At 41.2% G+C, this 26,429-nt stretch overlaps 1 protein-coding gene across 3 annotated transcripts in view; it reads right to left on the bottom strand.

The window, feature by feature from the left end:
* TBXAS1 (thromboxane A synthase 1) overlaps positions 1-26,429 on the bottom strand; it is a 260,715-nt gene that overhangs the window by 143,903 nt on the left and 90,383 nt on the right. For all 3 annotated transcript variants that reach the window (XM_042050428.1, XM_042050426.1, XM_042050427.1), the window contains one exon: positions 5,064-5,116. In XM_042050428.1, coding sequence (XP_041906362.1) covers positions 5,064-5,116 — 53 coding nt within the window. The remainder of the gene's footprint in view (positions 1-5,063; positions 5,117-26,429) is intronic.

Below are 26,429 nucleotides of genomic sequence, written 5' to 3'. Positions count from 1 at the left end.
AGAGAACTAAGTACATTTAAAACATGCCAGAATTAAACTAGTCAACTAACGTACCGTAAATTTGGCCAATAAACTGCAGCCCACAGATCAGCTTATGCAGAATGTAAAACACTCCAATAATGATCAGGCAGCCACAAAAACTATTCCACCTGTAACAGTGACACAGATTCCAGCTCTCAGAACAGTGTGGTATGCCACCTTTTGGGTAAATTTTTAGGCATCAGTCCCACAGAAGGCTATGCTTTTAAGACCAATTAACTCTAGAGACAAGAGGAGAAGCTGATGATGATATACCCAAAAGTGACTCCCAGGGCTTGTTCCAGCAGCTTGATTTAACCACTGGAGCCAACTATAACCAACACCTAATTATGGTTAAGTGTGTGGATTCAGATGGAGATGTAGCATTGTACCATGAATTCTGCCCTGGAGTTTCTGCCAGGAGTTTCAGTTCTTTTTGGGTTTCAGTTCTTTTGTAAAAGACAACTTTTAAAAAAATAGGCTACTATTAACAAATCCTCATAGTGATAATAATAATAATTAAAAAAAAGGCACCTGAAAGTTTAACTTAAAAACATTAAGATTGTCCTATTGTTCTGTCCATTTATGCAATAATATTTTCCATTTCAGAGGGAATGGCTAACACATTTCACAGGAGAGCAACTAAATTGTCTACATACAAAGTGCTATCAAAAGAGGGTAGGGAGGGAGGAGAAATATTTTTCTCCCCATTAACTTCTTCCAGGTACAATAGAACTAGGTGTTTATGTGTACCAACAGCACTAAAAATATTTTTAAGGCACAAATGCAATTGTTTTATGGGTCTGATTCAGCAAGTTAGACAGACTTCTAGTTAACCTGAAGCATGTTGAGTAATATCATTGACTTTAATGTGATTACTCATGTGTTCAAAGTTAGGGGTTCTGCTGTACCGTACAATTTGCAGATAGTTAATGAAAGAAAGAGAACTCTAACCCACAACAGCAATTCTGGGGCTGGTCAACAATCTTAATAGACTCAAAGAACCTTATCACAACACATAAAGGAAAAAACAGTGAGAAGAAAAAAAAATCTTGATGAAATATGAAAGACCTGACACCAGCCAAAAAATACTCTGCTCTTTCAGAAAACAAAAATCCAGGCAAGTGAGGCTACCAAAATTCTTGTCATGTTACGTGTGAAACAGAAACTATGAAGAGCTATGAAACAGCAACATGAAGCTTGTTTTTCCCTATAATTGTCCAGATGTGATTTTCTCTAGCTGAAATATGAAAAGTAAATTCTTTAAAATATCAAACTAAAGGAAGTACCACAAGAGAGGTAGTGAGTCCACTGACCACCCCAGTGCAAAAGAGGAAATTAAACAGGATAAGATTTTTTCATAAAACTAAGTTATCTCTTTATATAAGCCTTCAGAAACAAAGATGAGAATACTTGTCCTGGGATTACTTTTTCCACAGAAAGCAGAATAAAGCTAGAAATAGAGGGGTTAAAAAACTTTGTGAAATTAAAATAGCAATAAAGACATCGTTTCTTCAGTTAAATTTGGCCCATGATGAAGACATCAGCTGCTCCCTGCAGGAGGAGATCCTGCCCTATCCACCTTAGGCTTGTCCCAAGGTATTTGATGAGGGCAGAAGGAAGGAAAAGGCTTTGAGTAAAGTTCCAGATGCCAAGTCCCAGAAACACATGTCCCTCTTCCATCCATTAAAGGGGAAAGCCCCAAGCCCCACCAGTGACAAAACAGAGCTTCTACTACAGACATCTTCAGACTTCTCACAGCAGGTTGAAGTTGAGTGTTCAAGTCAATAGGGTTTTACCTGCTGCAAGCTATTTCAGATGCAAAACAACATAAAGAAAGAGTGTCACCCCACAAATGGCACTGAATTTTAATCTGTTCTCACTCTTTGATTATACACAGCAAGGTCTGTCATGATCTCTTACATTCTTCCCCATGCCCAAATGCATTGCTACAGTCAAAGGCAGAATAAGTTCCATCATCCCAGAGCAATCAGGGGGCTGTGTCATATTTTCTACTATCACTGGTAGTATGTTGTTGGGCCAAGAATATATTACTTATTTTGGCAGATTTCTTTAACTCCAAATCAGCCATACATGCTTACAGTTCCGTAAAGCCATAATGATGCAATTGCAGTAGAGTGGTCAAATGCATATGAAGTGTATATAGAAAGTAAAACTATCTCTCTCTATATACCTCTGCTCACATTGTAGTAGTTGCTTCTCTGATTCCATAAAATATATTGTCCCTCTTTATTTCTCTGTCTGCTTTTATCACCTATTTGCAAACAGTAGCCATTAACTTGCAATTGAAATGGAACAATTGGGTATGGTGGAGGTGAAAATAAAGTATCAAAGCATCAATATTCATCCAAAACTGAGTGGTGTAAATCACTAACTTTCACAGCAAACAGGGCTACTCTTCTGCAGAACTCCTATGTGAATAGAAGAATATTCAAGGCAAATCTCAATATGTATCAGTACATTGTTTTCCAAGTAGGATTTTTTTCAACTCTGTTTTTGCTATGATGAAATAGCACACATATTGTAGACGAAGCATTTTTATAGAAGATACTCCAAATTATAGCTAAATCAAAGACTACCACTCTGTTGTAGGACCTCTTCAAAAGTCATGCCAGTGGCTTGGATTTCCCTGTTGAATAGAAATGCTCAATCTCTGCTTCTGCACCAAACCAGAGCTGTTTGTTTCTGCCTTGGCCTCCATCTTGGGCCACCTCTGTATGAAAACAGTTTTCATACACAAACTGACAACTGAGGACTATTTGCATTGTCTCTCTTTATAAAATATCAATACCATCACCTCTCCTTTGGATTTGCACACGGGAGCGAAAGGGAAAAAAAGCTTTTGTGACCTACAAAAGCCTTACTTGAAATAATTCTCTCCGACTTGAGGCCTTTTGGAATGGAAGGGATATATTGTTTTGACTTGATTAAAGCTGAAAAGTTGATTTGACATCCTGTTGTCAAGGAAACCAATTCACACACAAAAGAAAACAGTTGTGATGGTATCATTCAGACTATTCAAGTGACCTTAGGAAGAAAAAAAGGCTTCAGTTCCAAAGATTTGTATTCAACTCACTTCACCACTGTAGAAATAAAGATCATTGCTCTTTATGCTTATTGGAAAGCAGTTTTCAATCTGGGAAAAGAAAAATGCCACATCTTCTTCCATCTGCCAGATCCAATACTTTGCTGGGAGTATACACATAAACACACCTACCATTTATTTGCCTATTTCAAAGAACCACAGAAAGAATCACATTGAAGACTTACAGGGAAGGAGAAGGAATTTCTTTAATTGACAGGACTGTGATAAATACCCCCTGACACATACCCCACCTATTGAACAGCAGCTCACAAGCCAGGTTTTAAAACATCCTCCTTCAACTACAAATAGACCTTACCTCGACCACAGCATTGTTTGCATCCAGCTTTGTTTTCCTGGGAGACATCAAAAAGCAGCATTTTTTTCTCTGCTAGCCTCCTAGATGCCTCACAAATTGAGTTTTCCATGCATGCAATAAATGAAGCATACTTATGCTCAATCTGCTCACACTTCCTACCTAGAGGATCCTAAAGAGGCAGAACTATCCTGGCTGACCACGACCACCATCATCCAGCTTTGAAGTCCATGCAAGTCTCACAGAGGTTTCATTCCCTAACAGTCTGTAAGTAGATTGGAGAAATGAAACTTTCTATCTGCTCACACACTGTAACTATACATCTCTTTCTCCAGTGACATAGCCTTGCCTGGCTGAGTGAGCAGACAGATGACTAAATAGCAACTTGTCTCAACTTCAGCTTAGAAAAAAAATAGGGATGATATTAATAAGGAGGAAGTATACTGAGGAATGAATGCCAGTGTTCTTACATTATTGTCATTTAAGGGCATCACACCAAAGGTCACAGAGATAATAAGCCTCAGTCACTTTCCATTTGTTACACAACATACAAATTGCCACCACATTAATGAATATCTTTTCCCATTCCTGGCTAGCCAAGACACTGTATTATTTTCTCCTAGACAAGTACCTAACCCTTGGAATTCATTATTTCCATCACTTCTTGCAGCACTTTGTCCTTAGGGCTGAGCATAAATGCCACAAGGTGGCTGTGACTAGAGCATCAAATGCCTGAGCCTGACTTCTTTCTGCTAGAGCTTTTTTGCTGGAAGAGCATAAAGAGCATATTGGTATCTTTTGTAATCACATATGTACACACCCAGACATTCATACATGCTCTCTTACAAGTGTCTTAAACTCCTTGCAGACCACAGGAGGGGGGGAAAAAAAAAAAAATCGACATTTTCTATATTTTGTGGATATTGCCTGATAATTATATATTGAAATAATAGTTATGCTACAAACATCAACTGTCCACAACAATAGAAGATACCACAAAACAACGACATTTCCACTTTAAATGATGTCAACTGGAAAGTAATTAGTTCTTAGAACAGAAATGACATTCAGAGAAATGTGGAAGGGCTTCTACGAAGAGATATACTGCTTAAACCCTCTTTACTTCCAATAAACTGCTAAGATAGCCCAGCTGAGCTATAGAGAGGAATGCCTCATTTCTAATCTGTACTTCATTGTATTTTAAGTTTAGGAATTTTGCATAAATACAGATAGCAACAGCTGAATCAAATTCATACTATTTCATAAACTGAGGGGGTTTTAAGATGACAAATTATTATTTCCACTGTTCACTGTAAGTATAAAGAATATGCAGATAAAAAGAGAATATTGAAGGCTGGTAGCTTTGTACAGTTCTGAAAAGGACTAAACTTTATGTGCATAATTAAAATAAGAGAGAGAAAAAATGAAGTCCAATGCCAAATGCTGAACTAAAATAAGCCAAAAGTATTTGCTGCATGTAATCAAACATCCTCCACCTCTGTCCCCGAGACTGAAACACTGCACTCTGCATTTTGATGAAGATCTTGATATTTTCTCCTTTCCCACCCCACAAACTCAAAGAGCAAGAGCCAGAAAGAAGAAAGCTGATAGCACTGCTAAGCTTACCCACAAACAGGTCCATACTCCGTTATGAGTTTTGTGTGGTTTTCCCAAAAACCCTGGAAGAAAGAAAAATAACACAGTATTTTAGAGAAGTGCACAGCAGAAGCTCTATTACACACTGTTTCTAACACACACAAAGCTTTTAACCTCAGCCAGGAGAACCATGGTATTAACTCATTACCTCACCTTTCTATCATTGTCCACGTGTGACATACACAGAGTCTAGAAATGATGCCTGGAAAAACAAATCCCAATCCCAAAAAAGAGCTGGACAGCCATGAAGCACGTTTTCATCATGGTTTTACACTCCAAAATCTGTTACCATTTCATGATTTATTCTTTTTAAACTAATTTCATCATTTTCGTCCTGACTCAATTTTTTTCGGATATGCGAATGGGTGGAAAACTAACAGAGAAATTAATAAGAGGATAAGTATATTACTTACTACACAAAAGAGAAGCCCAGGGAATATGGCAAGGTCATCTTGTTTTGGTTTTAGTCACATTATTTAAAAAAAACCCCAAACCTGCCAAGTCAGAGTTTAGCACAAGGCAGTCAGCTGCTACACTCTACAGAATAGTAAACAGCTTTATTTTTACAAATTTTTTGTATTTTTACTGTGTTTCATTTTCATAATTGATGAAAATTGGTATCCATTTATCTAAAAACCTGCCACTATACTAAATTATTAGTGTCTTAAATGAATTCAAATTGATCAATCTAGAGAAGGTGTGCAAAATATATCCCCAAAAGTGAACATAAAAAAATCTGTTTTAATGAAACCTCAGTATTTGAGAACCATACTCCATTGTGTTTGTAACTTGTCTATGGAAAAAGTAACACATTTGATTGCATTAATCTGCATTTATATTAATGGAAGAAAGACTGTCGTGATCTATCTTCATTCTTCAGAGAAAATTCACTAACAGTGTAGAATACTTATGTCTCATACTGAATCTTTCTTAGTTTTTATGACATACCACAGAATATTAGCTAGAACAATACAAACTACTGTAAATACATCTACTGCTGACATAGATAAACAAGCCCATGTCATGTGTGTATGCTTTGAGAGCATTTTACCACACTAAGCAAAAGAAAATCTGGTAACCAAAGGTAATGATCTGACTTAGCACCCTTGGGTGCTAACTTATCGTCCAAATTAGCAAAGCATTTGCCACCACCTACACTCCTCCTCTCATGGAGGCCCTCAATTATTTTTTTCTTCTTATACTATAGTTGTGCTTTTTTTTTTTTTTTTTTTTAAATCCTGGACTCATAATACTTTTATTCTGCAGGACAATACCTCTCCAGCTTAAGGCAAGAACTCTAGGTTTTCCTTTAGCTACAAAAAAACACTGGATGACATGTAAGAAGACGCTAAGGATAAAATTACGAAAGAGGTGGATTAGATGACAGCCTGAGGAGAATGTATATTGCCTGAAAAGAATATATATTCTCCCCTGAAAAATTCTTTACTACTAAGGTAAGCAGAAAAGCCTCATCCATTAGCAAACTAAGGTGGACAAAGCCTTTTTAATACCGCAAATACACATACAGCTAACTCAGAAAGGCTTTTATCTGCAGACACTGCGGGAGGGGAAAAGGCACATATACATTCACACCGACCTGCATTTTTGCTATAGAGATACTCCAGCCACTGCAGGATTTCAGCCTGCAATTGCTATGATTTCAGCATTATAAAGGTTGTCTACCGATGCAAGGGGGAATCCTGGGGTCAAATTCCCGCAGCCCTGATCTCCAGGCGGCTGTTTAAGGCTGGCACAGCAGGCTCAGCCCACGGGCACGCTCTGACCGCTGTGCCCAGGAGCGCAGCCCCAACCTGCACAAGCACAGCTGACATTTCCAGCCATGCCGCGGCACCAGCGCCTCACAGGGCACAGCTCCAGGTCACCGGGCACAGGCACACAAGGGGTGCAAAGCGCTGCTGTATCACAGCTGCACTGCTTGGTCAGGGCAGAGGAACTTCCAGTCCTGTGGGACGATGCCAAATCAGCTCTGCTCTCCAGCTCACTTCCCTCCTAGCCTGAGCCTTCAGCAAGGACACCCACACTGCAGCCTGAACCCTGCCTGCTCACTTGTGCTTTGGATTGCAAGCACACACATAGGTATTGCACTTGCTGTACCCACCAGCTGCATTCCAGTGAGCCAGCAGGATATTAACATTTTCAAGAAGACTAGGCTTTAAATGATTCAGTGAAAAAGCCTTCCAGAAACCCAGCTTCTTGGAAGAACTGCTTCTGGCTCACTACAGTAGGGGGTTCAGGCAGAACACATTTCAAATCAGGTCTGTTAACCAGTAACTGGTTTTCCACCTCCAGGACTCCTAAATAATTGCACTGGCTTAAAATTAACCACACTTAATTATTTTTTCCCCTAAAGTGAGAAGTACAGGCCTGCAGGATGGGGGAAGAGGAGTTGAAAAGCACCTGGGAAAGACTGTGAGAAAGCGTCCTCAGGAGTAAAAGCAGCTTTCATTCTCTACGCTCCAGGACACTTTCTCATGCCCTGCACACACACACACACACCACTACCTGCCTCCCAGGTTCACCCTGGGACCCACTGCTGTCCTGGCCTCCTTCAGGGACCTGGTAAGCACCTGGTAGCAGGTCTTGTGGTAGCAGGCCTGGGACAGAGAAGCCAACAGCAGACACAGAATCCTACAGAGCTGTGGTGGCCAGAGTGTAGGCAAGGCAGAGAGGACGTGCGTGCATCCCTTACACACCAAGGCACACCTTTCAGCTGGAGGAAGCTGGAGCCATAAAAAGGCACCTGTGTTTGCTCTTGATAGCCACGAGGAAAGCCAATGAACCTGCATGGACTCAGAACAGAGTGAGGGGATATGCCACGTGCACACAGCTCTGCCAGTTTTGCAGCATCATCCCCAAACACAGCTTCCAATAGACAGGCACCCTAAAAACATCCTCCTCCTCCTGTGAGTCATGTCTGAAGCACAGCAAGCCTCATAAGTGCTTTAGTAACTTATTTACACTGGCTGAGGTTGGTTTGCTTCAAGCAATTATTGCAGGCTTGTCCATGTTTATAATTGCACTTGTACTTAGTATCTATGATATAACCAAGCACCAGCTCACCACCAGCTGCTGTTTCACAAGAAAATGGAAGTAGAGACCACCTCTCTTTGCTTCCTTTCCTCATATTTCTCCACTGGGTGATCTTCAGTCAAATTCAGAAATGGTACCTGCTGGCTTGTACCCAGTGGCTTTAACCTCCCTAAACCAGGAATCATAACGAAGCAACATAGGTATTAGGAAGAGGACAATCAGGGAAAAATATGTATTCCGACTTTTTAGGAAAACAGAAGGAAACAGAAAAGCAAAACAATACACGGTATGATGGTATGACACCGTGGGCATCAGGAAGAACTGTAGCACATTAAACACTCACTAGTAACAATTAAAATCATAGTTAGCAATGATGTTCCAAGTTTAAAAAAAACCGTTTAGGTTTTTCTTTGTTTGGAAGCTGCAGAATGTGAATTAACATCATCAACTCACAAAACGGTTGGGCCAGTGGGGACTTGTCACACTGTGGCCCATACAGTGAGGTACCAGCCTGAGGACAGTCCATCATCAAACAAGATAATGCAGGAGTAGGAAAAGCTTCTTCCCCTGAAGAAAGCATATTTTACAGCATCTGGTATACCATGGAAACAGCAGCTCAAGTGGGCTGACTGCTGCACACCCAGAAGGTTCTTTGTTTACATGGCTGGCAGTTGCCTCCCTGCAGGAAATTTGCATTCTCCCTTTCCTCTGAGCACATATCATCAGCTGCATCTGAGGATAGAACCACTCACGAGGCCAAATCCTGCTCTCAGGGATAGAGGTACAAACCCCATGGAAGAGAACAAGATCTGGGTCTGCATCAGACAGAGCACAGTCTGGTAATTGCCAACCATTTCTCTTGAGATACTGAATGTTGAAGCTTCAGCTTGAGCTGCATACATGAAAGTGCTGCAATTGCTCAAGTATTCCCTCTCCTTTTCTTCAATAGATGCTGCCACTCCAAGACAGATACTTCAGCAATTTTCTGCTCATTGCATATTCACCTTGCTAGTTGCTCACAGCAAGGAAAAAATCTGCAGCAATGTCATCTTCCCTCCTTGCTGAAAATGGCTGTAGGCACTAAGCCAAAGTTTTCAGAAAGAGGCAGTATCTCAGAGAAGCAATGCACTTTGATTTTTGGGGTGTTTAACATGAGGCCTATCCAAACTATTCCTTTTAGTTGCTCAATACCTGCAGATCTCGTGGCTGCAAATGGGAAATGACTCAAATTGTATGGAGGATGCTTTGAACATTTCAGCTTCCTGCAGGTGGAAAACAAATGATGTGGTTTATGAACTTCAGTATAGTCCTTCACGGTCATGAGATAAAATGGTTTAAAGAAGGCCACAAAGCTGGGATCCAGCAGATGCATGCTCCTGACAGTAACTCAAAATTTGGACTCCAAAATGGGTCCTAGAGAATGCCATGAGGGTAGCCCTTGAATTTTGTAGTGTACTGAATGTCACAAAAGCTGCTGAGCTCTGGGGAGATGGATGTGATGAGCCCATCAAAATTCACTGTAAGTGGGAAACATTACCCATGCAAGAACAGCCAAGGGAAAAAGGCTTCTTTTGTTGCTGCCTTCTGAAAAGTCAGATACTATCTGATGTCAGTCACTTTACCAAGACACCCTGGATTCAACTTGTGACTCAGAAGCCAAAGATGCCATACCTCATAACTAGTCCCATATATGCTCCATGCTTATTACCCTATATCAGATGTGCAATGCTCTGTTTCATTGTGATATTAATAAGCACAGCATCATTGTTTGTGTGCACACCTCATATCAAGAGATAAAAAATCTATACAGTTATTTATGGTACATAATGACAATGAATGACATTTATGGATCAGATTTTTAGCCTTCAATGGGCTTCTGCACGTCTTTTTTCCTTAGACCACCTGAAAAAGAAAATTGCTAATAATCTAGCACCCAAATTTTTTTTTTTTAACACAAGCTAACATTTAATTAGAGCAACCTTGTATCAGTCTGCAACCCTCTTTGAAGGAATGACCCCACACTGTACATCATCTCCAGTAATAATGCTAGTGAAATCACTAGGATGCCAGCAGACAAGAGGAGGAACACAGCATGAACTTCTAAGCAGCCTGATTCTGAGCTATGTACATAGTTTGTTTCCTTTGATCGTTACCATTAATGGTTGTCCTCTGTGTGTAATTTGGTTTAATTTATGTGTGTGTCATTTCAGATTTTAAAAAACACATATAGCCCTTCTAAATTTATTAAAGGCAGCCTTCGTACCCTTAATAGTTATTAAGAGAGGTTAGTGTTATGTAATTAAGTTAATCTCATCTGTAAAGGCTAATTAACTGAACACTAATTGAATCTGCATATGAAAATTTGGACAACGTGATCTCATTACACAATTTTTTTAAAAATTACCTGAACTAAACACCAAACAAATTGTAAATTTCTTTCCTTCTACCTTTTCAGATCTTTAATAAAACCTAAGTGGGCAGGTTTATTACTGTGTGCTGTATTAGTCCTTGCTGTCCTTAACACAGAGCTGTTGTCTCACTTCAGAGAAACTGCTTCAGTCCCTCCCTGAAACATGGCTATTTCCCCTCTTGTATGAGCTCTTCCTTTCTTTCTGCCCTTACTCTGTGCCTTTCATTACTCTGTTCTTCTTCTGTCATCCGTTACCTCTCCCAGTCAGAAAGGACCAAGGTTCTTGGGTTCAAGTCATATCACAAAAAGGATAAGAAGGCATCCAGATATCACCTCAACCAACCCTATCACCCAAAAGGATCAGATGGCACAATACAGTTCAGTCATGCCCATTCAGCAGCACCCCAGCTTAAAGCCACCTCAGCAGCTTTGGCAGAGCACTACCTTCTTGCCCCCAAGACCAATCGCCAGTGAAGTACTCATCTCATCCTTTTTCACCTGGGTGTGTTGGCATTACAAAAGCAAGACATGTTTTGGACCCTTTTCAGCCTGTTCTTGAGACATTTACCATTTCAACCAGTCAGGTTTCCAAACGGGAATTAAGAAAAGAACATCATTTTTTCTGGTATTTGCTGTTTCTCCCCATTGACCAGGTTAATGGCTGATTCTAATAGGCTGGTAACTGAAGAGTTGGAGGGAGGGGAAGACGAGCAAGCTAACACACAGTTGCTAGCCTGACCTCAATAGCATGCAAGATTTCTCAGTGCGTGGGACCAAGTCCTCAGATTTTCCTCACAAACCCCATCATATGCTTTTAACAGCAGAGTTGAAAGCACCTGCACTGCGCAAGTGGCATGGCTGGATGGAGCAACTCCAGCCAGTTAACAGTCCCTCAGGCACCCCATGGCACCCCACTTCACAGCAAATACTTAATGGAAAGAGGGTCACAGGAATGGGAAACGGGATACACTGCTTGCTCTCTCTCTTTGGGAAGATAACGTATTTTGTAGATGAGGGAACAATGAAAGATGCACACAGATTTCAGTAATGCATTTGGTCTGGTGGCTGGTGAACCATGATCACACCCAAAAGGATGAAAATCAGGATAAAAAAGAAAAGACAGTAAACATTGAAGCGGTAGGGAAGTGAGTATGGACTGAGTAGAAAGAAAAGGTACAGCCAGGAAAGGAGGAAATCCACAGTCTTTTCAAGGGTCAATCCTGAGACAAACCTTGTTCAATGTTTGGAGGACTGAGTTTAGCACAACAGGTCGTCAGGATTCAGTGAAGTTCATGGTTCTGAAAAGACAGATCCTTTCCTCAGCAAGCAGAGAAACTGAGATTGTCGTACCAGAAGAATTGGATGATCTGAAGAACCTGAACAACAGCAACATAGGGGAGTCTTTAGTTGAAAGCAAAGCTTCACAGCCTTAGAGAGAGACTATGTTAACTCCAAGAACTTCTGCAGTAGCAGGTGATTGCTTGAACATAAGCTAGAAATGAATAACCTGGATGGACACGTTAACCATAAGATAAAGATGATGGAAAATGTATGACGGAAAAAAGTATGATGGAAACTACAGATGTAGAGTATCTGGGATAGGCTTTCTCTGGAATGCTGCATTGTAAATCTGATGAGCTGCCACATTCAAAAGGAATGAATTAAAAAGGGAACAAGTGGAGAAAAGGGTTACAAGGATCTTCAGGGAACAGAAGGCCTGTCTTACAAGTCATAATTAGGAGGGTCCATTTTAGCTAACCAAAGGTTCATTTTAGGAGACCAAAGGGAGGAGACATGCTTGCTGTCTAGAACTGTATGGGGAGGAATCACCAGGGAGAGAAAAATATCTATTTAATATAAAGGCCTACATTACTAAAAGATCAAAGTAGTACAAACTGGCTGTAGATAAATGTTGCTTGAAATTATCTAAAATTTATTGACTATCAAAGAAACTAGCAAGATTTTAGAGCAGCCTTCTAGTCAGAACAGTGGGGACAAGAACCTCAAGAAGGGTTTTGAGGCACAGGAGGACAGACTTGGATGCTTCGGAAAAAAGAAGTGTAGGATGAATAAACCAACTCCTCTACACCAGCCCCTCAAGGAGATCTACAGCCACTTCTAGAATAAGAGGGACTCTTCTCATGGAAAAGATTTACTACACTTCCACATGTGCACACTGCATTCACACTTCTAGTTGACTCACCTCAACTTTCCAACTCATTCTCATATAGATATAGTCTCATACATTAATTTGGCATACTGCAATGAGATTCTTGCTTTCTTTTTGTCTTTCTCTTTTTTCAATCTCATTTCACTTTACAAACTTCATTTCCACAATATCTCTGGGATGTTAAAATGCCCATCTGTCACAGGTGGGGAGTTGGAAGTACTCAAGATTAAGCAATTTGCCAAATGCCACACAAGAAGTCAATGGTAGAGCCAGAGACAAGCTGAAAGTTTCACAATCCTCCTCCCTGGTAGCTTACAAAAACATTCCTTCTCTGCCACAGAAACACAGACAGTATATGAGAAAGGAAAGGAATATCAACAAATTTGATCTGTTTCTGAGTTTTCAGACATATCACATACCTGAGGCTTTGAAGAAAGGCATAAGGAAAAGAACCCTATATGCACGGCTAACTCTAAAATGATTTAAGTAGAGGGAGGTTTCTTCTTCATCCAACTATTAGCTAAAGATTGAATTACTCTTATAGTATGCATAGCTACAAATGTAATTAGTCATAGAATTAGCCAGACGCTAAAATTATTCCAGCTGCTGTATTCGACTCCCTGATTATTGCAATGATGAATTCTCCAGTCTGATTACACTGGCTTGAATAATATTTCTTTTTATCTATTTGAAAGTTACCTGCTGTTACCGTAGACCTTGTTTATACCTGCTATAGAGATATAATTGCAAACTTACTATTTTTACTAGGACTATTGTCTAGATAACACTTACTCCTGCTAGGCCCTTATTTTACTTCATAGTAAATGTCACAGATGACACCTATTCAGGCTTCTAGGAACCTTTATCAAAACCAGAAAACATGTCATTAAGAAGACACATACAAAGAAAATTACAATTTGTTCAATGTGTGTTCATGAAAAGCTCCATATGAGGTCTTACAGACTCACTGCAGTTTCTGATCCTTTGATAAACATATTTATAATAACTCAAGAAACTAGAAAAAAAATAGAAAGGAACAAGGGATTTATTTTTTTACTAAAGTATGTAATTTCCACTAAATGTCTTCTAAGTTGTCTTCCTTCCAAACTGAGTGTAATTCTCTCCTACACAATCTCTACTTACATGTAATTCCACTGGATGGCTAACCACCTTTGCTGCCTTAACTACATCCTCAAACTACAACAGGAAAAGAGAGAATTACAGTGCTCTCTGTAGGAGGGAATTCACTGGACAATAGAGGACCACTGCTATTTGGATTTTCACTGTGAGCTCAATGTCTCAGATGGATTAGCATAAGCATTCAGCACATCTCACTAAAGGTGAATGTGCTTTATCAGTTTTCTTTGCTGGCCTTCCTTAAGAGAAGCAAAACAGTCATTGTGTAATTCGAAGAAATGGAAACAACTTCTTGTAGGACAGACAAACACAGTAGGTATAACAAAGGAAAACAAAGGTTTGGGGAGCACTCTGTCAAAAGCACTGTTTCAGGGGGCAACAAAGTGGCATTTGAAGAAATGAAAGTTGACTTCTCTCCCAAGAAAGGGAGACAGGGACTCTTTCCTCCAAGGAGTTTTTCCAATTCAGAAGAGTGTTCCCTTCCTTCTCAGACCTATCAGCAGCAGATTACTTCAGACCTTGAAAACGTCATTTTAAAGGATAAAATATATTAACTGAACCCATTGTGAAATAGTCTGTCCTGGGTGCCACAGAGTGCAAGCAGACTTTGAAATAAGCATTGCAAAAATTACACATCCACGTGCAAATCTTCCATCTTCATAGAATTAGGATGACAGTGATTAAGCTTTCTTTTCTGATGCAAGCTCTGGGCCATCTCATACTGCTCATTAGTGCCTAAGTGGGTACTATTTAGACAGGTGGGTTTCAAGAAAACCTCATCTATGGGACACAAGATTACTCATTCAGTGGGCAGTATCTTGGCCTCCTCAGAGACATTCCCCTCGTTTACTGCTAGGAGTCTCTGCCATTGTTTATGAACTGGTTATAAAATCAATGCCACTTAATTATCTGTGACCACCGAGTTTGAAATTATGAAACATACGCCTGAAAGACCTAAAGATAATCACAAATTCAGCTCTCAAATTTTGATCTTTTATTGTGAGGATGCTAAGACACAAAACAGTATCCAAACCAAAGCACTAGACAGCACGCAGAGTACTGCATCAAGGGAAGAAACCTGGAAAGATCATTACATGTGACAGATATTAATCATGCCACTTAATGCATTACTGAAAGATACTAGGACTATTTCTGTATTTTAACATGGCCAGACAAGCTTAGCTTCCTCTTGTCTGATTCCCACCTTGTATGGATGCAGCTCTCAAGCATGAAAACAGAAAAAATGTCCCCATAGATTGTACTGGCCTCTGACAGAGAACAGGGCATGCTGCTATCTGCAGCATGGACAGGCCAGGCATAGGCGTGACAGGTCCCCTTTTACTCCCATCTATCACATGGCACCTCTGTAAAAGCCACAAGGTTAAGGGCAGACACGTCAGCTTGACACGCACAAGGCTTGAAGTGAGCCCATACATTCAGCAGGGCAGGAGGGGGAATGTGTCTGCAGAGCAATATCTTCAGCCTAGCCATGGGAACAAACATCCCCTGTGCTTCATCCTGCTCCCAGAGTGACAATGCCACCAGGTAGGACACACCTACCCCAAACCACTGTAGACAGAGATGTGCTGTAGGATCCCGTGCAGAAGAGAATAGTTTTATCACTTTGGGAATACAACAAGCTGTAGCCCCAACAGCCACATTACAGCAGGCAGTTGACTCTTCACCTATTTTTATATAACTGTTCTAGCAAAATCTCCTTGCTTTCGTAAGGTAAGTTACTCTTCATTTTCTGTCTTGAAGCCAAACACTGTTTAAGACCCAAACCACCCATGTGGTAGCTGGTAGGATCTGAGCACAAAAAACCCAGAAACACTAGAAAGCCATATCAGGCCTCCCTGGAAAGGGATTAGGAAGAGGCAGACAGAAACACACAGTGCCAATCCCTGTGTGGGCTGGAGAGAGGATTGCAGAGAGCATCAGGAGCTGAGATAGCACAAGGAAACTAAACAGGAGACTGCAGTGGAATGAGAATTTGGGAGCTCCAGCAATCAGTAAGATTACTGGCCAGCACCTAGGGCAAGCACAGGATGTGTCAAGCACAGTCAGAATTTCAACTGTGACAATTTCATAGACAGAAGAGCTGAGGTTTGGAGGTGGGGATTGAATTGGCTCCTGTCAGCCATTCATTTCTGTTTCTAGATCATCACTCAGGGCTGGATTCTGCAGCAGCACCAGAAAAAAAGCACCTTGTCAAGCCATCTGGGCTTGCTTTTTTCTTTTTTTTTTTTTTTAGTGAATGATGCTACACACCTGCAAATACCAAATATTTTCCAGAGGAACCGATGCATTTAGCTGTCCTTTCAGAACTGAATGCATCTGCACGCAGGAGAGAGGCGATTGGCACCTTCATTCAGTACAACAGTTATGCAGGACTAGATGCTTTGGCATAAGGCACAAAGTCGACAGCAACCACTGCTCCTCCCTCTCCCTGTTGAATTAACCACATCCCTAGGAGGCTGGGCTAGTGGCAGAAAGTAACCACTGCCAGGGATATAAAACAACCTTTCTACCACATCCTCCCCATAAAGCAACCACCTGGAGGGACTGGAGAGGAAAACAGCACAACCAAGCTCCTGATGAAGATGTCATGTCAGATGGAAAACTGTTAGCACTCTTGCACTCTCCTGCTTTTCTTACGTACACAGTACACCTGTACAGAGCAGAGGGTTTGCACATTTCCAGGTCCAAAGAGGGTCACTTATTGTAGGTAGTGCTTTCAAAGCAGGGACTTTCTCCTGAAGGTCCTCAAAGAAAAGGGGATCCCTGTTTGCTAAACAGTAAGAAGACAAATTATGGGACATTTGAATGACAAAATCTCTCCAGAATTAAGAATCAAAATAAAACGATGCACAGTTAGAAGAGGTGCTAAAAGTTTAACCTGTCTGACATCAGTGTTTGTCCCACAGAAAAAGGGATGGAGGAATGACCACTAGAGAATGTGACATCCATTCGTGTCCTCGGAAGTAAAGCGGCAACCTCACCATACCACTGGGAATAGCACAGGGCACCCTGCAAAAGCCATGGGGAAGCTCTTGCCAGTGCAAGATTTAGCAGCACTGCCAGCTGATCTCTAAACCCAGCCCTTGATCAGCAGGAAATACTGGCATGACCAGAAGGAGAACGGACTCCAGATCTACTGCCTGGACCCCAAGGCCTTTCACAGACACAGGATGGTTTAAGCCCTGCTTAAACTTCATGGATTAAACAGGGAGGTTTTACCAGTTGTGCTGGTTTTGGCTAGGGCAGAGTTATTTTTCTTCACAGTGGCTAGTACATGGATATATTTTGGATTTGTGCTGAACACAGGGTTGATAATATAGAGATGTTTTTGTTATTGCTGAGGAGAGCTTACACAGAGCCACTCTAAAAACTTAGGTCCTTCATCATGGTTTTGTGTTAATGCCTCTTTTTAACTCAAGATATAAATTACAGGGTTCATGTAGAAGTAAAGAGCAAGACCCAGATGAAGAGTGTATATATCAGTCCTCTGACTCTCCTGCCAAAATTTCAGGCTAAAAATGTTATATGTACACCTCCCTGCTTATATGTAAGAAAGTATCTCTATATATTCATAACAACCTCAGGTTATTATTTATATGACAATCTAGGATGCACAAGAGAACCAGGTCCCCTAAAATACAGGCAAATATCTCAGCTCCTGCAGAACAAGTCATTCCTAGAGGATGATAGATTAAATTCAATTAAAGGAACAGATATGAAGCACTGTCTTTAGAGCAGAGTTCCTCTCTCTCACAAATCCTTAACAGAGAAGCTGGACATTTAGTTTTGTTACATGCCAAAAATCTTTGTGTCTTGTAAAGAAAGAGGCAGGAGAAGGAATGTTAACGACCTCTTTTTACAGTAGCCAGTTGTCAGAGGGGGTGGGAGAAAACAAGCCATACGGAAAACAATTGCCAATTTGTGGTCTTGACCATTTAAAAATGGATCCCAAAATAGTCTGCTGAATTGTTTCACCCGGAGCAAAATTACCCATGAATACATATGCATGCACACAAAAACAGCATCTCTTGACGCAGTGCTGATGGTGACTGCAGTCAAGGAAGAAGTGTTATTGCATTCCACATTGTGAAAAGATCACAATGCAGTAATTATTCTGAAAGGTTTTCACAAAGCACAATTATTAAGCTAACATTATCCTATTATTGTTTGTTGCTATGGAGATAATATAATCAATATATTTTCTGGATTGATTTTTTTAATACTACTAGCACATTGCCCAATATAGCAAGATTTAACTCAATGCATTAACTGATTTTAGTTTATGACTGGCAAAGTCTTGAGGCAATAGATTGCAATCCATCTCATGCCTATTATTCTATCAAGACACTTAATGTCAAAATCTCCACTGCAAAAGCAAGTTTACTTGTTAAAAATGAGAAAAAGGATAACAAATCTCTCTGAAGAGAGGCAGTCTTTTAAGCATGAATTTAACACTTACTTCTATTTTTCCTAGGCCAAATGAAAATTACCAGACTGACTACAAAAGTAGTAGAAAAGCAAGCTGGATTTGAATTCGCCGCTTAAGGTACTTATTTATTCCAGTGGGGATGTTTTGAGGCATTATCCTCCTCCATGTAATATAAGCTTTTCCTGCAGCAACAGGGGACTCTGGGAAGGTGGCATCAATTGTGGCACTGTGTCAAAGCCCACTGGGTGCAGATGCAGTCCACAGCCTTTGTCACAACCTCTTCTGCACAAGCTCAGAGGAATCACTGGCTACACCTGTTCCCATGCACCCAGTGAAGACAGAGGGCACTTGGCTCTTGATCTCAGTGGGTGGTGAAGCAAAATTGTTATAGCCACAGCCTTCAGTTGCCTTGCCCACAAAACTGCAAGCACACTTCCTTTCTTCCAAGTCTCCCTTTCCAGATGATAAGCTTCCGGCACATCAAGGGAATGCCCCTGTGTTAGGGCAGTGATAAGTCCGCACAAACCCGAGTCTCAGATCTTTGCAAGACAGTAATATAATATATTAAGAGGCTTCAATTCTGACACTGTTGTTGCAGTCAGTGACCTCTCCTATGAAAAGATGGGCTCGTCACTGTGCAAGGTCTTAAAGCCTTTTAACGTGTATTTACCATAATGGTTCAGAGAAGGATTTTAACATGCTTTCCCTTCCCATATAGCCATACTGTAATGAGTTACCTTTTCATCTATTTGGTCATAGAATCATAGAATAGCTTGGGTTGGAAAGGACCTTTAAAGGCATTCTTTAAAGGCCAACCCCCCTGTAATCAGCAGGGACACCTTCAACTAGATCAGGTTGCTCAGAGCCCTATCCCAGGTTTTCAGGGATGGGAAACCTCAGTTTCCAGAAACCTAAGTCCCAAAGGTGACCGTATTTTGTCAGCATAGTATATGCTTAAGACAAAATTAAGTGCAGCAGGCTAGACTTTGCATAACTAAATAAAAGGAGTTATAGCAACATTTAAAAGTACCAACACCTGCTAACTCCTGTGACAAATCATATGGTTACACTTTTGGGTACCAAAGCATGGCTTTAGCTGCCTTTGGTTAAACACTAGTATATAAGCATTTTGTCCAAGGAGCATACAGCTGCTTGATAAAATGTGAAATCACAGCAATTCCACCTTCTCCCTTCCCTAAAGGCACTGGATGGGGTGGTCTTGTCTTTCTACACAAAGTAGTCTGGGCTCAGTAATGTAACTTCTGGACTGTCTGGAGGGGATCCATCAGGAATGATCATTCACAGATTATGTATGTTGCCTATGCAATGAAACACATCTGGCCCCTCTGGCCCAGGGGATAAGTAATAGAGTTAGGAATGCACATTCACAGCCCATCCCCTGCAAGTCTGCTGTGCTGACACTAATCCATGCAGATCTAGGGCTGGTTTGTGAGCCACCTCTGCCCTCCCTGATGTGGCTGGTACAGGTCATTGTCTTCCATCACATTTCTCAGTGATGCCACTTGTACCTGCATGATACTGAATTGCTCTCTGGGCATGTGCCATGGAGAACAAGTTAAGCACATACATCAGGCTGCTTGCCTTCCCCCCTTGTTTACTTTTATGCTAATTTATAAATGGTTTTTCTGCCGGACATGGCTTAGGCAAGCAGGTAGGAGACTGCCCTGGTTTCAGAAAGGGTGTAGAGTTTCAGCACCGTGTGGGTGTGACCACGCAGTTATTCCATACCAGCCACATCATCGCTGTGAGGAGTGCTTTCAGCAGGAAAGCCAGGCACTTTTTTGGTCCCTCGCTTACCGGAAGGAGCAGGGGAAGGGAAGTGGCTTATTTGGACTTTAATTTCCTGCTGGTGTTAAAACCAGCATGGATATGCATTCAAACAGGCTACTGTCACATGTACAGCCTTAAAGGACACCATCTGCTAGTGCATCCGCACAGTAAAGTACTGCTTAAGACACACCTCTGTGTAAAGCATGAAGAATAAACCTCATTTGTTTCAAATGCTGACTGCCTGCTGTCCACCACAACGCCTTATCATGCAACAGCCCAGAAATTCTGCAAAAATAAAAACTCATTTGGCTGGAGTCAGGCAGGGAATATCAATTTTGGTAACAGGAATTATACAATTACATTCCTAAGCAATTAGTCTCAATAACAGACAGACAATATCTCTAGTAAATTGTCTGCAGGCCTGATTTTACCAGTCTCATTCATACTGAGCAGAGCCCACTAGCAAGACCCCCTTCACCTCAGTGCTGGGGGACTAAGATACTACTTAGCAAAAGTAAAGCAATCAGTGTCAAACTGAAAAGGTTGAGTTTCATCACACTTTGCTCTTTTAAACACTGTAATTGCTATGTACCACTTTCTAGCCAAACTTTTTCTACTTTTTTTTTTTAATTGATCAAATCATAAAAATTATTGTTATTAATACTCCACAACACAGAGGTTGAACTTTGCTGCCAGAGGGTAGCCTCACACATAACAGAGTCATGCAGCAGCAAGAGACGTGGCACTGAGACATCAGTCAGGGGGGAATCCCACCCCTGCGCAGCAGGACTTCTCCTGGAGCTCAGATTTGCCAGCCTACCTGTCCCCAGCCACTATATTGACCCAGCCTGCTCCAGGAAGATACTGGGATCCTCCAACCTTAACTTCATTACTTTTCCCTCATACAGTAGGAAAAATTTCTGCACCAAAAGGGCTGTCAAGCACTGAACAGGCTTCCCAGGGAAGAGGTTGAGTCACCATCCCTGGAGGTATTTAAAAGACATGTAGATGTGACACTTAAAGACACGGTCTGGTGGTGGATTTAGCACTGCTGGGTTAACAGTTGGACTCGAGTCTTTTGCAACCTGAAAGATTCCATGTACAACACAGCCTTAGTGGGAGCAGAGGAAGAACAGCCTTACACAGGTCACACCATGGTGCAAAGGGCTCTTGTAAACTGCCTTCTCTACTACCTCCACAGCTAAATATAATTGAACCTGAAACACTTGGCCCATGCTCATGCAGAAAGGTGGATTTGAGATGGGAGGCTGGAGGGGAAGCCTGCACCATGCATTGCAGAGCTCCCTTGCCGGCTCCGGAGCAGTGCTGTGCTCTGGGAGACAGGAGCTGTTCAAATGTTTTGACAGAACACGCCGATTCCTCGGGAATGTTTTTATTCTAGTCGATGTGCCAATTCTGCACAGATTTCCAGTAGAAAGCAGGCAGACTGTCTGGGTCTGCTGAATTAAAACAACTTCACCCAGAAAGAAGAAAAAGTTGCATTTTCAGACTAATTTTACTCAATCCATCATTGTATTTGTTTTAGTCAGTTTGTTGAATTGCTTTCAATTTTACCTGGAAACTCCATTTTCTAGCAGGATCTATAGACAGCCCAAAAGGCACCAAAACACTGTAGAAAATTAAGATCAAGCAAAAGACCTCAGAGGACTTTTGAGATATAATTCTGTAAGTAAACAATGCAAAGAGATAAACGGGGAAACCCAAAAATTAACCATGTCCTAACTAAGAACTGCTTAGTCTGGTTCTGCAAGAACCCAAAACCCCCATTTTTGCATTTGTGGTTGTCTTTCAAAGGCTTTCTTTTTTTCCTTTTGCCTTAGGGAGTTATTTATAGGGCTATTATAATTTGAGGTCTGGTCTTCTCGTGGCAGGTCCTCCATCCAGGAAATGAAATAGCATTAGAAAATGAAATCTCGCGTTTATGAGGTCTTAGAGATGGCTCCCTGGAGCACTGGGGAGAAAAAAAAAAAGGTAGGGAAAAATATAAACACAAATATGAGTACAAGATACTTGCAAGGTCCCTAATTCTATCTGTGATGAACTTTATAAGACTCTTTATTAAAACAGAGACCTCTGGTATAAGGTCACCAACAGCTCCCCCCCCCCCCCCCCAAAGCTCTCCATTTTCCCATTTTCTGTGATCAAGTGCCTTTTCCATTCCACTTTGGCTGCAAGGTGCTCCTGTCCTAGACTGCCTTCAGAAGTGGAACAAAAGTAAGGATTAATCAAATGCTATCCTTGCTCCTTCTGCCTCATCACATGCTTTTTCCAACACACCACATGTTGCAGTGTATTAACAGATCAAGGCAGATGTGTTCACGCCTTCACAAAAATCATGGATGAAGCACCAATTTCTTATTCATACCTCTTTGTGCTTCTTTCCTAGACTACTCTCTAGAGCCACAACGTCCCTTAGGGCTTATCACCCACTGTTTCCTCTCAATATATGGAAATAAAAGCAAATGGAGACAAATAAGTGAAGACTTTGGGACACACCATCCCCTTTCTCTGTGTGTCCAAAGAGAGACTGCCTTCCAACACCTGCCCTTTCCATGTATTTTTTTCCCCTTTTCCCTTTTGAGTAGAACAGGAAAAGCACTGTTCAGCAGAAAAATAACAAGCATGTTTAAAGTCCCACTCAACTTCACAGAGAATATTTCAACTCATCATTGAATGTGACTTCTTATGGCTCCTTTAGCCCAACTTTCACTAATCCTACCAAAATCACCCCGGGCATCATCCTGCCTATGAAAGCTAACAGTTTTCTATACTCACAGAAACAAAAAAAAGCCATCGGATATAATGCACAAAAATTATGGAAATTCAGCAAATAGCAGCAAAGACTAATTTGCAATTATTTTTATGTTTGTTTCTTGCATACTTTATTATAAAAATACATATTTGAGAATATTTTGAAACATGTAGCTCAGTTTCAATTTCTTTTTTTCTCTTGCTTGTAATTTTCAATTTTCTTGTAGTAAGGTAAAATAAGTTACCCATGCTCAGCGAGTTATTTTTGGTACCTGAATATTTAACTGTCCCAGTGCAACTGTCCAAAGAACACTTTTCCCTCTACCTTATTATAAATCTTATAAAATTCATAGAGTATTACAAAATTAGAAAATTTAAGCAGGAAAAAAGGCTAATAGTTAATAAACAAAAGGAACAGTTAAAAAGTCCAAGGACAACCCAAGACTTCCCGTTCAGTTCACTCATCCATTCATCAGCACTGCATGATGACCAAGACAAAAAGAAAATACAGCAATTTGAAACACATTTCTTTTCAAAGCACACAGGTTTGTTTAGGCTTTCTGTTGATTTTTGTTTTCTAAGAAACCAACCAACCAAAAAACCACCCAACCACAATAAAAAACCCAGTCAGTTCTCAAAAAAAACCTGATTAGAATCCAACTCCAGTTGGTTCTTGTTTCACATTACCATCTAAATTTAGATATGTACCGAGGCCTCTGAGACTGAGGAGCAATAGATTAACTTTTGAACTTTCTACCTCTCCAATAAGATCGGTCCTTTCTTACACATCAATGTCTTTCTAGGCAACTCATGTTTCTGGATCAAGCTGCATAAATGCTTATCAAATTTTTTTTTAGAAAAGCTCTCAAGAAAATAGCTTTTCATTTATTTCTGAGAAATTAGGAGAACCCTGAGCACACAATGGCCGGGTTACATCTGTGCCACTTTGCAGCTACTGAAGCCCTCACAGCCCTGATCAGTGTTCACCCTACAGACTCACCCTGCCTTTCCAGCACTGCATCCATTTGACTACAGGCCATGAGTACCACCTAATTTCATGCTCGGTCCCTCTTTGGTGAAGTTATATTTCAGCTCTACATCCTGCCTGGGGAGGGGGGAAGTGGGAAGAACCCAGAAGCTCATGAGTCTTATGAAGTTAGCAGGTGGTGAAGCCATCTGAGGTGCATCACAAGCAACCAGAGGGCAGCACACAATGAATACCAGGGATTTAACAGCACGTGTTTGAATAGGCAGTTCTCTAAAGCCTTCTATTATTCATTTTAATATAAAGCCTTGCAGAAACCAAGCCTAGCTAAATGCAGCGGATCAGACCCACAGCAGCTGCACCCACCTGTTCTCGAAAAGGACAGGGAACTATCTTGCTTGTCACCCTTTCAGGATGACCTGCTGTACAGAAAGTCAGCTTCTTATCTGAAAAGACATATCATGCTGTAAACATTTCTAGTGGAGCTCGGGTTAGCAGCACGTGTAAGAAAACTCTAATGAAAATAAATTGTTATGTATTTACCCATATGCTGAGGAGCATATGGCTAATGCATTTAGACACTGCTAATGAAGTTAAGACTCTGCTAAATTTGTTGGCTCATGGATAACAACTGTTCACAATAACCAATCTGGGCCTGCTATAATTTTAGTATTACAACTGATACCTGGCCATTATTATACATAGTGGTCTTACTGATATAGAAGAACTGGCTTTCTGAATGTGGGGTTCTCCACATGCAATAAGAAGATGAACAACATAGGATGCTTCTAAACTCCAAATTGACAGGTAATGTGAGCAAATTACAATCTCATGTAAAATAACAGAGTTGCTCTTATTCGTCACAGCCTGACTCTGTTGCTTTCTTTCCTGATTTCAAGGACTAAAAGAATTTATCTATTCCAACCTCATTCTTTCCAGGCCAGTGCGACTACAGACAAAACTGAAGAGAAGACAGTCACGCCCAAGAAATAGTCCTGGTTTTTTAAGTTCACGTGTAAAAGCCCATTGAGTTTACTACAACAGCTGTTGGAATCCTCCTGTTCAAACATACCATTACTGTGCTGCTCTTCACGGTGAAGGTCCCGACTTCTTCTGGAGTCCAAGGTAAAGTCCAGTTTGTGACTACACAGGCTCTACCTGCATGCTACTACCTTTGCAACTACACATTACCCCATTCTCTCAGCCCAAGCACCGTGTAGCTCAGCTGTCTGGGTTCACTGCTGCTGCATGTCAGGCCAGAGCTGGCTTTAATTTAGCAGTACACGCTGCTTGAAGAGCGGGCTACATAGCAAATTCCAGAGAGTTATGTGATGAACGTGCAAATATACTCTCCAAAAAGCATAACACGTGGCAAAGTTCCCCTACACCATTCTGATGAGCCAGATGTCATTTTATTGATGCAGACCTCTGCTTTAACAGATCTTGGGTAGCCATTTGGCAGGTGCCACCAAAAACCCATCAAAGGGCAGTGGTCAAGGATGGCATAGAAGAGCAGAGAAGTATCCTTCAGCGCTGTTATGCTGGGGACCCACCTCACTCAGATACCTTCATTCATAGGCCAGAACTCAGGTCTGGCATTAACTCACAGCCCCACTTGCTCTATGAATATTGCAAAAACATTTAAATTCCCTCTGGCCTTGAGCGTCCCAGTCCATTTAAGACAGCAGTGATCTCAGCCTTCCCAAATCTAACAGGCCCCAGAGAAGTTGTTCAAAATGTTTCACCATAACCTAATCGAAAAGCAGACCTATCTATTCCAGAACACCATCTTTACTGTTTTGCAGGTGGATAAAAGAGGCCCAAGGTGAAGCAAGAGATTTGCTTACCCAGAGAAGAAGAAAGTTTTGCCCTGGTCAGACTTGCCCAAAATCACACAGAGTCTGAGGAAAGCCAAGAGCATGATTAGGGAGTCTCTGCTCACTTGCTGTACTGCCACAAACAACACCATCCCCTTTCCACTTGACAGCTACCAGTTGCCCCAGCCATTGCCTCTTCCCCTCATGAAGCATTTAATAAAGCAAGCATGAAGTATGTCAAAAGGAACAACCAAAACATGGGTTAAGGGGTACCAAAATCATGATGATGCTCATCAGTGAGGTCTGCATCTCCTTCTAGGGGAAGCTGCTGAGGTCTATGGGAAGCATTCACACAGCCCTGCACAAAAACAGATGTTAGAGCGGCTCCAGGCAAAAGCCACACAGCCAGCACACCACTCCTTGTAATATAAAAAGGAATTGTTTCTTCCCTCAAAGGAAAAATGGTATAGTCCAGAAGAGCAAAGGCGTCTGTCATGGCCACTACCACCTTCATTGCATGGGTCACCATTATTCACTACCAGCAAAGCAGTGATGATTCATCCCATTTTTCTGTCACATAAAACCTACCAGTTGCTTTGTGCACCCTAATACTGTCTCAGCTTCCATAAATATTACTTAAAGTTGGGATCACATTCAGGGGTATCTTGCAAACACAGTTATGGGAAACACTGCAAGTGCAAAGAAGCTGGGGACATTGTGTCTCTAAAGAAGGGTCTCCAAGGTACACACACT

Source organism: Corvus kubaryi, unplaced genomic scaffold, assembly GCF_017639235.1.
Source record: "Corvus kubaryi isolate FWS band 111438036 unplaced genomic scaffold, C.kubaryi_AGA036_p1.0 74, whole genome shotgun sequence".
Taxonomy (NCBI): domain Eukaryota; kingdom Metazoa; phylum Chordata; class Aves; order Passeriformes; family Corvidae; genus Corvus; species Corvus kubaryi.
Note: the sequence above shows the minus strand (reverse complement) of the source record. Positions and strands in the feature narration are given on the sequence as shown.